At 46.5% G+C, this 14,589-nt stretch overlaps 1 protein-coding gene across 1 annotated transcript in view; it reads right to left on the bottom strand.

Annotated features, from left to right (window-relative positions):
* Positions 1-14,589, bottom strand: part of INSC (INSC spindle orientation adaptor protein) — a 1,419,009-nt gene that overhangs the window by 597,436 nt on the left and 806,984 nt on the right. Inside the window, exon 6 of the mRNA XM_078681025.1 lies at positions 8,218-8,341. Coding sequence (XP_078537151.1) covers positions 8,218-8,341 — 124 coding nt within the window. The remainder of the gene's footprint in view (positions 1-8,217; positions 8,342-14,589) is intronic.

The following is a 14,589-nucleotide window of genomic DNA, read 5'->3' as shown; positions in this document are numbered from 1 at the left end:
GGTCCCTGATTATGATCAAATTCTAAATGCTGCAATAAACATTGCACATTAAACATACAGTGAACATACAAGAGCTATGCTGTATTTGACTACTAAACAGACAGCCACAAGTGCAGTTACCTTGTAGACAACAAAGTCATGAATTGAATGGTGCAACAGGAGCACCGGGCCCAAACGTTGTCAGAACCTCTCTAAACAAATAATATTGCTATATTTGACTACTAAACAAGCAGTCAGAATTGCAGTTTACCTTGCAGTTAAAAGAGACTTGATTTGAATGGTGCAGCAGGTGCAGTGGCACAGGGGACAAAAGGTCTAGGGACCACACTAAGCCCAGCTTACTGCTAACATTTAAACCTAAACAGGCAGTCACAAGTGCCGTTACCTTGCAGACAGCAGGGTCATGATTTGAATGGTGCAGCAGCACCAGACCTACAAGTTGTCAGAACTCCTCTAAACACCTAATAATGATCTATTCTATTACTATACAGGCATACACAATTGCAGTAATCTTTCAGTTAAAACGGACTTGATTTGAATGGTGCAGCAAGTGCAGTGGCTATGGGCCAACAGTTGTCACAACTCCTCGAAAACACCTAATATGGCCATATTAAACAGGCAGCTGTTATCTTGCAGACACTAGGGGCATTATTTGAATGGTGCAGCAGGTACAGTGGCACGGGGCCCACACATAGTCAGAACGCCTCCAAAGACATAATATTACTATTACATAATTTATTCTATTATTTCCCTTTCATATAGGGGCAGATGTATCAAAAGGTTTTGCCCATTCTATGTCTATCGGGAAATGTGTTCATACATATGGCCCATAGTTTTCTAAATTTTGCTATTATGTGCCCACACTATACCACTAGTAACAGCACAATATATTGTGTTTTTGTACATAAACAAGTCATATCTCTTTAACAAACTTTCTTTAACTGATATTGTACAACTACTCAGCAAGTTACAACTTAAAACGAAAAACTGCTTATTATTAATCAAAATAGGTGAAACCTAATGCATTTACCAATGCTTGTTAACACTGCGAGCACAAGATTCTTTCTGAATTGTAGTACATCTAATAATCCGGGAGGGTCAACACTATCTTTCTATTTGCTTCAGTTTCGCCTGCCTGTATAAGCTAGGTGGGGTGGAGTTCTTGCGGGTCTCTTCTACATGCATCTAGACAGACAGAAGCTCATAAATAATGTGAACGTGTGGGTGGGTTTGTGAGTGAGTGGCACTGTGGATTGATATGTGAGTGAAAGGGTGAATGGGTAGATGGATGGATGAATGAGTGTAAGGCTGGATAAGTGGAAGAATGAATGGATGACAGAAAGAGGATGGATGAATGGAAGGATGGATGAGTGAAAGGGAGAATGGATGATGACAAAGTATGGGTGCATGAGTGAGTGAAAGGTTGGATGGCTGGGTGAAAGGATGGATGAAAAGATGGGTGGAGTAAGATGTTGGATGGATGGATGAAGTGAAAAGGTGGATAGATGAGCCAAAGGCAGAATGAACAAGTAAAAGGACGCTACTGAGGCGTCATGAACAGCCACCTTTAGCAGCTACAGTGGAGTGAAGTTCTTAATGGGCCTTGTCTGTCTATAAATTGGCAGACGTAGGTGAATGAGTGGTAGGATGGATGGATGTGAGTGAAAATGTGAATGGATGGATGTGAGTAAAAGGATGGATTGGTAGATAGATGGATGAGTTAAAGAATGGAGTATGAGTGAAAGGGAGGGTGGATGTAAGGAAGGTTGGATGATGAGAAAAAGGATTTAAGAGTGAGTGAAAGGATGGCTTGGGATGAGTGAAAGAGGATAAATGGATGGATGGAGTGAAAGGATGGATGGATGAGAGAAAGCATGGATGGGAGAATGAATGGATGAGTGAAAGAATGGATGGATGAGTTAAAAGAATGATGGACTGATGAAAGTGTAGATTGAGGAATAAGTGAAAGGATGGATGGATGAGTGAAAGGGAAGGTGAATGGATGGACAGATCAGTCTAAGCATGGATGAATGAGTGAAAAGGTAAATGGATGGTTGAATGATTGAACGGATGAATGGTATGAAAGGGTGGATGGATGAATGACTGATGGATGGATGAATGACTGAAAGGATGGATGGATGAGTGAAATGGTGGATGGAGAGATGGATAGGTGAAAGGATGGATGGATAGATTTAATGGATAGGTTTGGAGATGAATGGATAGTTTTGGATATGGATGGGCAAAAAGACTGCATGATTGATGAAAGAATGAGTGGCTGACAGACTGGAAAGGTGAAATTGTAGAATTCAGCAGGTGGATGAATGGATAGATGCTCGGAAGAAAGAGAAAAGATACCTCGTCTGGGGAGACTTGAGATCACTTGCTTCGTTTACTTGTTGCCATAACACCTTTATTTCAGATTGGGGGGTATTTTTATCTTCTGTCTACTCCCTTGTTCAGTTTGATTGCTTGGTTTTGAAGAACCCGCGCAGAGGGCTGGTGATATGCCTGTTCAAGAATCTGTATCAGTAATCCTAATGTCCCACGCCAACCGCTCCCTCAGAAACACCACCTCCTGACTTGCTGTTTCCCATTGGAACTGACATCTGAACGCAAAGGAGAGGGACTCACAGGTGCTGTTGTCACTGTGACACAACATTAATAGATGCACAGAATGACAACGGTTTTAGGACTCCCAACAGTGACCCACAGGCAGCGCATAGGATAAAGTAACAGTCCATTTAAATTTAACAAAAGCATGGACAAGAATAGAGAGTGGTGTGAAATGTCAAAAATATATTCTCGTCTCAATACCGGTATAGAGACAAACCGGTACCTTTTTTGTCCTGGAACTTCGTACACCAGCAGGCACTGAGCTTCAGAAGGTGGCCCTTGCCACACCTGTTTTCACAGCTGAGGTGCGATGAAGGACATTGCCTGTTCCAGCAGCGCGGGAGAAACCTGTGCCTTTTTCGTCCTGGGACTTCGTATACCATCAGGCACTGGCTCCAGGACGCGGCACCTGCCACATCTGTTTTCACTGTGGAGGTGCTATAAAGCGCATAGCCGGGTCCCCCAGCGTGGGACGCGCGTATGCCGATCAGAGGCCGGAGGAGGCTGCCTCCCCACCCCCGGCTCTGGATTTTGGGTATGCTGAAATCAAGCTCATCGGATATTGCATCATTGTGGCAGGTACTGCCTTAATGACTGTAGCAATGTTGAAACTAGAGTTACTGAAGAAATGCTCTATGGTATGAAAAATAGTCATAGCTATTGACTAATTTCAGTCATACTCCTGGAGTTTGTGGTCAACAAACAGCTGAAACTCTTCCTAGAAACCCATAGATTCCTTTGTATTCATCAGGATTAATTTTGGCCCAGCGAAAACACCAAAGCCCTCTGGTATATCTCTTAGATGATCTTCGGCGAGTAGTTCTAGTCAACCCATTGCTCCTTGGTGTCCTTTGTAGTAGTGGAAACAGTTTCGCATTTTTGCCAATGGTCAGAAAAATGCCATTTATTTTAAAAAGTGTGTGCTTTAAAAAGTTTTGTGCATAAAATTGTAACATCCTGAGTCATTTGAGTTTCCAGCTTCTCACACCCGTATTTTTGACAGAATTGTGTAGTTACATATTACAGCGTACGTCTTCTACATTGTGAACTTAGTCTGTAATGAATACAGGTGAACAATGGACAACCACTTGATTTTCACAAAAAATGTTGGCTTTCCCAGCGTGATTTGCATCTGAAACTTTACTATGACAAAATGATAACAAAATTAGATTTTTCGTTATAAAATTAGTTATAGCCTAATGAGGACTAGGGTTTTCTGGCATGAGTATGCAGAGTTAGGTGTCACTAAAACAGTATATTAGCCCTAAAGCTAGATATCTAGTGTTAAAGACAAGTCCATATTCTTTTCTTTCAAACTTTATTTCGGTTGTTAACTATAAAAGTTACATTAAAATAAATTTCTCCATTTAAAGCAGAAAGAAAAAAAGAACATAAAAACAAATTCAGATTAGCAATTGATAATTGTTTTTAAAATCTTAAACTTTAGACATATTCCTTTCTATAAAATGCAACTGCTAATAAATATCTACTCAAGCTAAAAACAACATAAGGTAGCGTTAAGTACCTCAAAGCTCCCAGAGCTTCCTGGTGCTTTCTATATCCCTCCTTCTGACATTGGGGGTAAATTCACTTGTTCCTAATCTTATCATAAAATGTGAAAAAAGCATAATATGTGCAATAACTTCTGCATTTGCTAAAGGGCATGAAGCGATGTTAACTCATTATCTGTATTTCATTTTACTGTATAAGTTTTAATTTGAAGTATACCATAACGAAAGTTCAAATATACTGTTCTTGCCAGGGGAGGATAAACCATGTCCAACAACGCCTCAAACACTGGACAACCTTGGCTTCCCAAAATTGTGTGGTTAATCTGTCTAAACTTGGGTTACACTGAAGTATGTTCAGCTGGTAATACCAACATGTCTGCTTCAATTGTTTCTAGGAGTTCTGGGACAGTGTTTGTGGCTCGTCCCAAAAATCAACTAAACCAAGCTTAATGAATCATGCTTTCATGTAACGCAGCAGGAGGACAGTTAGCAGTTCATCTAAGGCAATTATTTCTCTATGGCCTTCAGTATAATGATCCAAATCCTGCATTGTCCACAACCTCACCTAAAAGAGCTGAGGTCTCTAATATACAATATGCTCAATCCATTTTACCTTAAGATCGTGGAAAAGAGGCATTAACGCTGTAGCCGCCGGTAGGCCTAATAGCCCGCTTACAAATGTATTTCCCTCAATGGCAAGCAGCCTGGAATTTTCTATGCCCCACAGCTCAGCCCCATATAATGCTGCGGCCTGGGCTTTGTACTTGCAAATTTCTAGAGCCGGCATCACAGCTTTTATTGTTGACTTATATTTACTAGAGACCGCCCTTGCGTGATTTATATGGGGATTCCACGACACCATATAACCTATAGTAATATCCAAATAATTAAAATGTGAGACCATATCAAGATTTTTCTTACCAGCATGAATGTATTTCTAAAGGGACCTATGGGTTTTTAAAGACTTACATTTGGTCTTGCTAATGTTTATTTCCAATCCCTTACCAGTGCTGTATTCATTGAAGCTATCTAAAAGGTTTTCTTTTGGAGACCCCTCGTTGTTTGCAAGAACAGAATAGTATCATCAGCAGAAATCAATGCTGGAACCGAAGACCTGCAGAGCCTCGGGGAGTCATGACTGCACTTGCTGAGATGGTCAATAAAATCATTAATAAAGAGTGAGAAGAAATGAGTTGTCTCACTCCTCTTTTAATTGGGATTGGTTAAGTTAATTCACCAATTGCCCCGCAACGGACCATAGCATAGTTACCCATGTGTAGCCTAACTATCTGTTTTAGGATGTCATCTGGGACTCCCTGATGTTTGAGCTGTGCCCATGGCAGCCCCCTTGGTACGAGACCAAACGCTGCCCTTAACCCCTTCGGTGCTGATGACGGCCGGGAGTCGTCATGGCACACAGTGCTCGTGTGCTGATGACGGCTCCCGGACGTCATGACCGCACCCGCGATTGGAATGTGGCGCACAGGCGCAGAATCGCGGCCGCGCCCAAGGGGTTAAGTCTACAAATGCAATATTAATATGGGCATCTCCTATTTTAACATATGCCATAAAATGCCTAAATACTTGATCAACTGCATTGCTCTAACCCCTGCCTGGTAAACTGTGAATGTATTATTTCCAGAGATCGAATTATTAAATGTATCTATAATTTGTCCAGCATAAACTGTCTGAATTGTGCCTAAAAGACTTATTGGCCAGTAGTTACCAGCATCGAGTTTACTCTCTTTTTTGGAATATCAGTACTATTTCGGCACCCATCCAAGTTGGGGAGAACCGGTGCACCTGAAGCTACTACATTGCTAATTAATTTAACATAAGGAGCCACTACTTCTAGATCATATCCTGGAATTTCATCCAGCCCTGAAGCCTTACCTAACTTAATAGTACTAATTGCCTTTTTTGTTTTCTCTAGACCGAACAATAGTTTACACAATCAGTCAATGATCCACACTGATTGTTATGAACCCCCTTGGCCTCTGCCAAGAGGTTGGCAAAATGTTGGGTACAGGTGGTAGGATCCAAATAATATTCTGTATCGGAGATTATGCCGTTACTACCATGCGCAATTATTTTCCAGAAAGTAAACAAATCTTTTGCTTTAGCAGCATGGAGTAGATCATTCCAGGTGCCCTCATACCATTCTCTCTGTGCATAGGTTAATGTTTTCTTGTAATATGAACTTGCCTCACTTATTAACTGTACATTCCCTTTTTTAGGCAATCTAGTCGTTATATCTTGGCCTCTTTACATTTCTTATTGTGCCAAGGATTATTCTGTAACTTTTTCAATGTAATTTCTGTACATTTGATAGCTTTTGTCAGATTGATGGATAGCAATAATTGATGTTAAGATTGGGCTCATTCTACATGAGAGCCAAGCACGTCGGAAAAGATGTTATATATTTCATTTATGATTTCAGCGTTATTCACAATATGGGGCCACTTAATTGATCTTCTGTTATTTTTAAGAGACGGTTGCGGTTGAATGTTCCTAATGATCTCTAAAGGTTTTTTACTGAAACACCCTGACATTTCTAAGCACAAGAATGATCTCCATATTCCTTGTCATCAATTTGAAAGGCCATAATTCCATGCCATTCTTCTGTACTATGTAGGATGTAATCTATCTTAGTCCAGGTGTTCACCCTTTTAAAGGTAAGTAGTGAAGACCCATCTATACTTTTGTGCATGTTTCGGCCATTACATGCCCTTAATTCATGTTCTAATGTAAAATGTAGCAGTTGCAAAGCTGCTATAGAACACTGGACAATTGGACCTGCTACCAATTGTGGGACCCCAAAGGCTAAGTCTTCATTCCCCATGACTAGTTCCAATCCAATAATAGATTCATATGTACAGTTAAAATCACCACCCATTATAACTATATTATTTGTATCTTTTCAATGCATACATGATCCCATTAGCCAGCATCATACACTCTCATGACATCAGCGTCCTCTCCAAAGCCAACTACACACACGCCAACACACAAGTCATTCTCTCCCTCATGGAGAAGAAACCCATACATGAATGCCTACATGAATGAAATTGCCCACTGTAATGAGACCAACAGTCTAAAACTGAGCAACGACAACACTAAAATCATGATCTTCAGAAAGAGCACATCACCGTAGGACTCCACGTAGTCGCCAACACAAGCAAAGACTGATACCCACTCCCGACACCAAGAACCTTGGGATCATCATCGACAGCAAACTCGACATGACTGCCCAAGTCAATGCTTCCTCATGCTTCCATACACTGAAGATGCTGAGGAAGATTTTTAAATGGCTCCCAATCAGCACCCAGAAAAACGTCACACACGCCTTGGTCACAAGCAAAAGGGACTATGGTAACACCCTCTGTGCTGGAATCAACAAAAACTTACCAGAAGGATAGAGACCATTCAGGACTTGGTGGCCAAAATCACTCTCAGCTTCCCACGCCCCCGCTCGCATCACACCACACCTGAAGGAGCTCCACTGGCTCGTTAATCACAAACAAGCAACATCCAAACTCTTCAACCACACTTTCAAAGCACTACATATTACTGGACCAGCATACCATACCAATCGCATCTGCTTTCACAACCCTTTAAGACACCTCCAATCATCCATACTCCTACTTAGCAAAAATCCTTCACATATGGAAAACCAGATCCAGTGGTTGAGCCTTCTCCGACACTGCTAAAGAGGGGAATAACTTGCTCCCACACAGAAGAGCCTCCTCCATAATTCTTGAATTCTGAAAAAATCTGTAGACCTGACTGCAAGTAGGCCCACTAGGCCCTAGGTGTGGCTAGACTCACACTTGATCAGCTCTAGGATATGCTTCTGGGTGATATTGTGCTTTACCAATCTGCAAACATAACATAAAATTACTACTATGCATTTTACTTAAGGTACGGGATTTTAACATCTTTACATATGCACAACTACACATTTAAGTGAAAGCAGAAACATGGTCATTTGTAAGCATCTCTGGGACTGACAAATCCACCTAATGTATGTTGTTTGATACAAGCCACAAAAAATGTGAAAGATAAATAATATATTTGTACATAAAATACTCACCCTTATTTCTTGTGTTAGTGCTATTTCTATCACTTCACCAAAATATTGTCCAACAGAAGTAAGTGTTTCATGAATTATGCGTTTCATAGATTTGAGCATCTCTTCATCTTCTATCTGTAAACATCTGCAAATATGAAACAATTGAAGTCACATAAAGTTTGTTAATGAACGCCTTGAAGCATTGGCATTAGATTTGTTATGTTCCCAGCTTACATCATTAAACATACCATAATAAAACAATTAACTTTCAAGAACATTAACTATCACACCATTGTCTGCACTGCCGCCATACATCACGCAAAGTCATCATCATCAGAAAGGAAACTTACCTCTAAAATTCAGGTAGAGATGTGTCTCCCTCCTATGTGCCTGCCACACACTTCCCGCATCCCCTAGCTCTAATTTTTACAAACTGCCCCTAGAGGGCGCACTGATTTTATTACAATGTTATGTTGAATTATTCTGTAGTAAATACACTGAATTACCCCTAGAAAATGTTGCTCTACTGGGTATAAGGATAGTTGTGCTGAAACGGAAGTTGTGGGTCTTTAATCTTTTCTTGAAGATGAGTTGTTTCTGCTGTGCACAGATGAAGGGTGGAACTTAACCGAGTGCTAAAATACAGTAAACTCCTTTTAAACAGTGTGCTTCCAAGATAAACAAATGGTTCAATTTGGGAGAACATAATGGCTGATGCAGATTTTAGTGCATGACTTTACCACTAATGCAGCTCGGGTGGGTGCAATACAATCATGCATTTATAAAATACCATATTTCGAGGGTATGCAATTTCTGGAATTCTTTCAATTGGACAGTGTACTCTCTTGGGCTAGGTGTAACTCACTATACCATATGATCACCTGTTTTCCGGCCTTTTATTAAGCATGAGAAAAGTTCCCCTAAAATGAAAGCACTTGATAGATCTATACAGAGGATCTACATTGCACGTCTGGGTTGGCGAGAGAGTCCTCGTAACATTTCTATTAAATTACAAAGAGTACTCACACTGCTGCATAATATGCCAGGTTTAGTCAAGCAAATGAGTGCTAAAAGTAATTGCGTCTGAGAATGCCAATGTGGTTCTGCATTTAGTTGTGTAGGTATGTGGCTACAACATAACAAGCACGCAGGAAGCTGTGTGCATGGCCGGAGTGCGTTGCAGGAAAAAAAAGAAGCTAGAAGCAAGTATACAATAATCAAACAATTCCAAATTTCAGGACAACATAACAACGATTACATAAAAAACATTGTGCATTGTTGTAGGTCAATAACCACGACCATATTCAGTTATTTATTATCAAAATACTTTTTATTTTGGTTTTAGTTATTATTTCTGAATATCAAAACATTATTTTCAATTTATAAAAAATAATTAAATTATCAATGCATAAAGAAAAATACAGTATGGTGATGTATTCAAGAGAAAACAGTGCAATTAGTTTATGCAAATGTTTAAACAGTTTGTTTCAATGCACATTTATGTACAGATAGTTCATAGACAATGGGAAGGCTGGCGGTAGATGGAAGCTCCGCGCGTTTCGGCTGAGGTGCCTTCGCCAGGGGACCGTCTCAACTTTTTTTCATTTCTGTATTGGCATAGAGCTTCTTGGAAAAATAAGCAATCAGATTTCTTTGCTCTGCGGTTCCTTTTGTTTGTTTAAAATGTAAATTTCGCTTAAGCCTGTGATATAGGCGAAAAGTCCAATTAGAGTGTAGAGAAAGGAGATATTTAAACTTCTACACGCTTTTCTCAAAAGCACTGTGGAGTGCTTGGTGTTCCAAATCTTTATTTTATTGTTTGTCCTTTTATCAGTGCCTGTATATGTAGAGGATCCCAATCTCGTATAGAGTGGGGTCCTTGTTGTTCTTTTTTAGGTTTTTCTCAATATACTGCGAAGTATATTCTTTATTCGATCGAAAATATGATCATTTACAATAATAAAAACATTTCATAGATATAAAATGATAAAAAGTTAAAAGTCCATATTTCGGGGGGCGTGGCTTAGCAGGCGATCATGGCGGACGTGGCTTCTTAGAGCTCCCGCCGGCCCGACGATTATCCTACCAATTCTCCTGGCCCCCGGACCCGAAAAGCATATCAGAGTTGGGGCATAGGTAGCGGACGACTCAGGGCGCATTCCGGTGCCAGAACTGGCGAGCCGTGACCCTCCCTGGTGGTGTGGTGTGCTGGTGCGGCGGGCGGCCTAGAGCCGGCCAGACGAGCCGGGGCCTCGATTTTGGCGCACCCGGATCGGTGCGCTCGGCCTGGGGCCCGCGGCGCCGCTCTCCTGCCACGATCCGACGCCGCCTGCAGCGGGCGGACCATCACGGGCCCCCCTGCCCTTCCGCACAGAGCAAGCAAGGAGAACTGGTGCTGAGGAGCGCCTCGGCGACGCTGCGGCCTACCTGGCCTTGGAGGAGCCGGGGTCTCGAGTTTGGCGACCCCTGCCCGAAAACGCCTACACAGATCCTTGGCCCGGAGGTGCAGGCGCCTGGGAGCCCCGGGGACCGAGGGGCCAGTGGCGAGCCCTACCTGGTCTGCTGCCCTTCCCAATCCGGGGGTCGCCGGAGCTGTGGGGCCCGGAGGCCTGGACTGCAGTGGCCCGTGCCGCATTGGGGGTGCCCGGCGTGGACCTGGTGCCGACCCGCAGCAAGACCCGACGAACAGTGAGTGTTGGGTCCCCCCCCACATTTGGTGCGGTGGTGATTGCTGAGGGACGCTGTGCCCGGGGGGGTCATTGGGGGCCTGGCCCAGACTGCCGGACCTGGGGGATTCCCTGGCGGCCGCTGGGGTGCACGAGGTACCCCGAAGCAAGCTGGCATAGAGAGGAAGGTGCCCCGGAAGAGGCTTGCACGCGCTGGGACCTGGCCTGCGAGGGTCGGCGGAGTCGCGTCTGGAGAACACCCCCCCCCCCCTATCACCTGGGGTGTACGACAGCCGGGAGCGTGAGGAGGCCATCGCTTGTGAGGGTGCCCTGCTCTTAATAGCGGTTGGAGTGAAGGTTGCCCCGCCGTCAGCAGCCGCCGGCGCATTTGGGGACAGCTTGGCCGGACTCAGCCTTCGCCATGACCAGAGGGGGAGGAGGGCCCGCTAAGCAGGGGCCCATCGACAAATTCACGGAGCCACAAGGCGGCCCCGGAGCGCAGGGCGGCCAGGGACCGGGGCCGGACAACGCGGCGCTGATGGCGGCTATCACCCAGTCGAGAGACATGCTGGATGCTAAGATTGGGGCTGTTGGGGCCGATGTGACACTCCTAAGGCAGGACCTGCGCAACGCAGTGGAGCGCATAACTGAAGCAGAGTCCAGGGTCTCAGTAGTGGAAGACGATGTCGGGACCCTGAAGAGGAAAATGGCGGCGATGGAGAGTATCCAGAAGGGCCTAGCACTTAGGGTGGAGGACGCCGAAGGGCGGGCGCGCAGGAACAACCTTCGCTTTGTGGGTTTTCCGGAGGATTGTGAGAAGGGGGACATGGGACGCTTCCTTTCTCGATGGCTGGAGAGCTGGCTCCCTCCGGATACCCTGTCCAGATGTTTCGTGGTCGAACGCGCGCACCGGGCCCTGACGCAGAAACCGCCGACAGGAGAACGACCCAGGCCGGTGATCGCCAGGATTCTGAACTTTCACGATCGAGACGTTATCTTGCGAGAGGCGAGGGCCAAGGACTCTCTTTCATTTGAATCCCACAAGATCATGGTCTTTCCCGACTACACCAGGATGGTGCAGCAACAGAGACGCTCCTTCCTGGACGCCAAGGCTAAACTTCGGGGCCTAAAGATACAGTACTCCTTACTCTATCCGGCCCGCTTGCGGGTGGTCTTCCAGTCTAAAACTCACTTCTTTGCGACGCCGGAAGATGTTTTCAGGTGGACAGATGAGACAGTGAGGGTCAGGCCGCATCCCCAACCGGGCCTCGATCCAGGCCACACGAGTGATTCATCGCAAACCCAGAGTGACCACCAGGCCCGTAGCCGGAAGAGTAGGAAGTCCAGGTCCAGGCGCCGCAACGCCTCCGACACTGGGCGCAGTGCCGCTGAGCCGGCTGATCCGGGAACTTCGGGGGGCAGTGGATGAGGTGCAATGGGTGGTCCTGCCCGCCTACGGATACCAGCCGCTCCAGCGGTGGAACTGGCTCCACTGGTGCCTTGAATACCTGAGGACTGCATCAGGTGCTAACTGTTACGTTTTCTAACTGTCCCACAACAGGTTCAGACTTTGGGACGGGTTCGGGGTGCTCCGATACAGGGGCTGCTAGCCTCCTGCATAGTTGGGAGTAGATAAGGGGAGGGGGGAAGCCTTAGAGTAAGTGGGTGTTCGGGATCCATTGGTATGGTAGGCTTTGGGCGCTCTGTTTTGGGCCCGAAGCCGCCCATATCGCGACAGGTACTTCAATGTTTGGTGAGGTATAGGGGGGGGGGAGGGGAGCAGTTGGGGAGATTGGTTGGGGGACAGGTTGGGGTTGGGGTAGTTGGGGGGGTAGGGGAGGGTGGCACAGTGTCTGCATTGTTTAGGCTATTTTCTTGTGTGTGTGTGTGGCTCCGAGAGCCCGGGTCTTTACATCTCCTCCCCATTGACTATGGTTGATCACCAACGGTCAGGCCTACCAAGGGCAAAATTGCGAGTGGTGAGCTGGAATGTCCGGGGGATGCTGGATAAAATTAAGCGAGGGGCGGTGCTGCAGCTGGGGAAGAGGGAGGGGGCGGATGTCCTCCTCCTCCAGGAGATGCACCTTCAGGGCACCAAGACCCTTAGTTTACAGAGGTATGGGTATCAGCAGGTGTTTCATGCCGGGTTTGCAAGGGGATCCCGGGGGGTGGCGGTCCTGATACACCGAAGGCTCTCATATGTACACGAAACACATTGGGTCGATGCACATGGTAGATACGTGTTTGTTAAAGGAATGGTTGGGAGTGAGCCGATGGTCTTTGGTAGTGTGTATGCCTCGCCCCCGCTGCAAGATGCCCTTGTTGAGAAGTTGTTCGAAGTGTGGATTGGTATCCCGGATGTTTTGGCGATTGTGGGAGGAGACTGGAATGATGTGATGGATGGGCGGATGGATCGCTACAGGCCCGGTAGGGAACCCCAGACAGCGGCGCCGACGAGGCTTCATGGCCTGGCACAGGGCATGGGTTGGACCGATACGTGGCGCTACCAGCATGCCTTGAGCCGAGAATACTCCTATGTGTCGGCTGTGCACAAGTCCTTCTCTAGGCTACACTACCTGTTCGTACCGACTCCTTGGCTGTCGAGGGTCGCTACCACGACCATACTCCCCCGTGGCGTCTCGGACCACTCCCCCGTGTCCCTTGACCTGCTGCTGGACAGGAGGCGACAGCCCTTTCGCTGGCGCCAGTCAGCGTGGCATCTACAGCAGGATGGATATCGCACACGTTTGCGCAAGTCTATCTCCGATTATTGGACAGAGAATGGCGGGCCAGAGGTCGACGCCGTCACCCAGTGGGAGGCGATGAAGTCGGTGCTCAGGGGGGTAGACATTGCCTGGTGTGCGGAGGCCCGAAGGACCCATCTGCGCGAGGTGGAGGAGGCGGCGGGGCGGGTTCGGGACCTGGAGAGGGACTGAACCGTGAGTGACACGGACGAGGCGGTGGGGCCGCTCCTGCAGGCACAGCAGTTGTACTCCTCCCTGCTAAACAATGAGGCGCGCCAGCTTTGGCTGGCCACTCAGAGCAGGATCTATCAATGGGGGGATAAATCCAGTACCATGCTATATAGACTTTGCCAACACACCTTCCGGCCCCAGGCTCTGCCGGGCATTTGGGATGACCAAGGTGTCCAGTTGGCGGCCCCTGAGGCCATAGCTGCCAGCTTCGCGAGGTACTATGCCGATCTTTATGCCCCCCGTGAGGTCCTCCCTGCGGAAGATATAGACAACTTTTTGGCAGATATCCCGCCGCGCGCCCTCCCAGAGGAGGCCAGGGATCGGCTGGACCTTCCCCTTTCTTTGGAGGAACTGGGCACGGCACTTGGGGAATTAAACACCGGCAAAGCCCCGGGACCGAACGGATTTCCGTGCGAGTTTATGAAGACCTTTCACATCCAGCTAGAGGGGCGCTACCAGATGGCACTGGAGGCGGCCAGGGAGAGTGGACACCTACCGGCGGATTGGCGGCACGCAGAAATTGTTGTTTTCTGTAAGCCAGGGAGGCCCCCGGAACATCATTCTTCGTACAGGCCGATTTCCCTCTTAAATTTCGAGGCGAAAATATTGGCCAAGGCCTTGGCCAACCGCCTTCTCCCGTACATCACTGACTTAGTACACTCTGATCAGGCGGGGTTCATGCCCCATAGAGCAACTCGGCACAACATTCGCCGGGCGCAGGTGGTGGTGGAGACAGCCCGGGCCGCCGGGAT

Source organism: Lissotriton helveticus, chromosome 3_1, assembly GCF_964261635.1.
Source record: "Lissotriton helveticus chromosome 3_1, aLisHel1.1, whole genome shotgun sequence".
NCBI lineage: Eukaryota > Metazoa > Chordata > Amphibia > Caudata > Salamandridae > Lissotriton > Lissotriton helveticus.
This window is presented reverse-complemented; position numbering and strand designations above follow the sequence as displayed.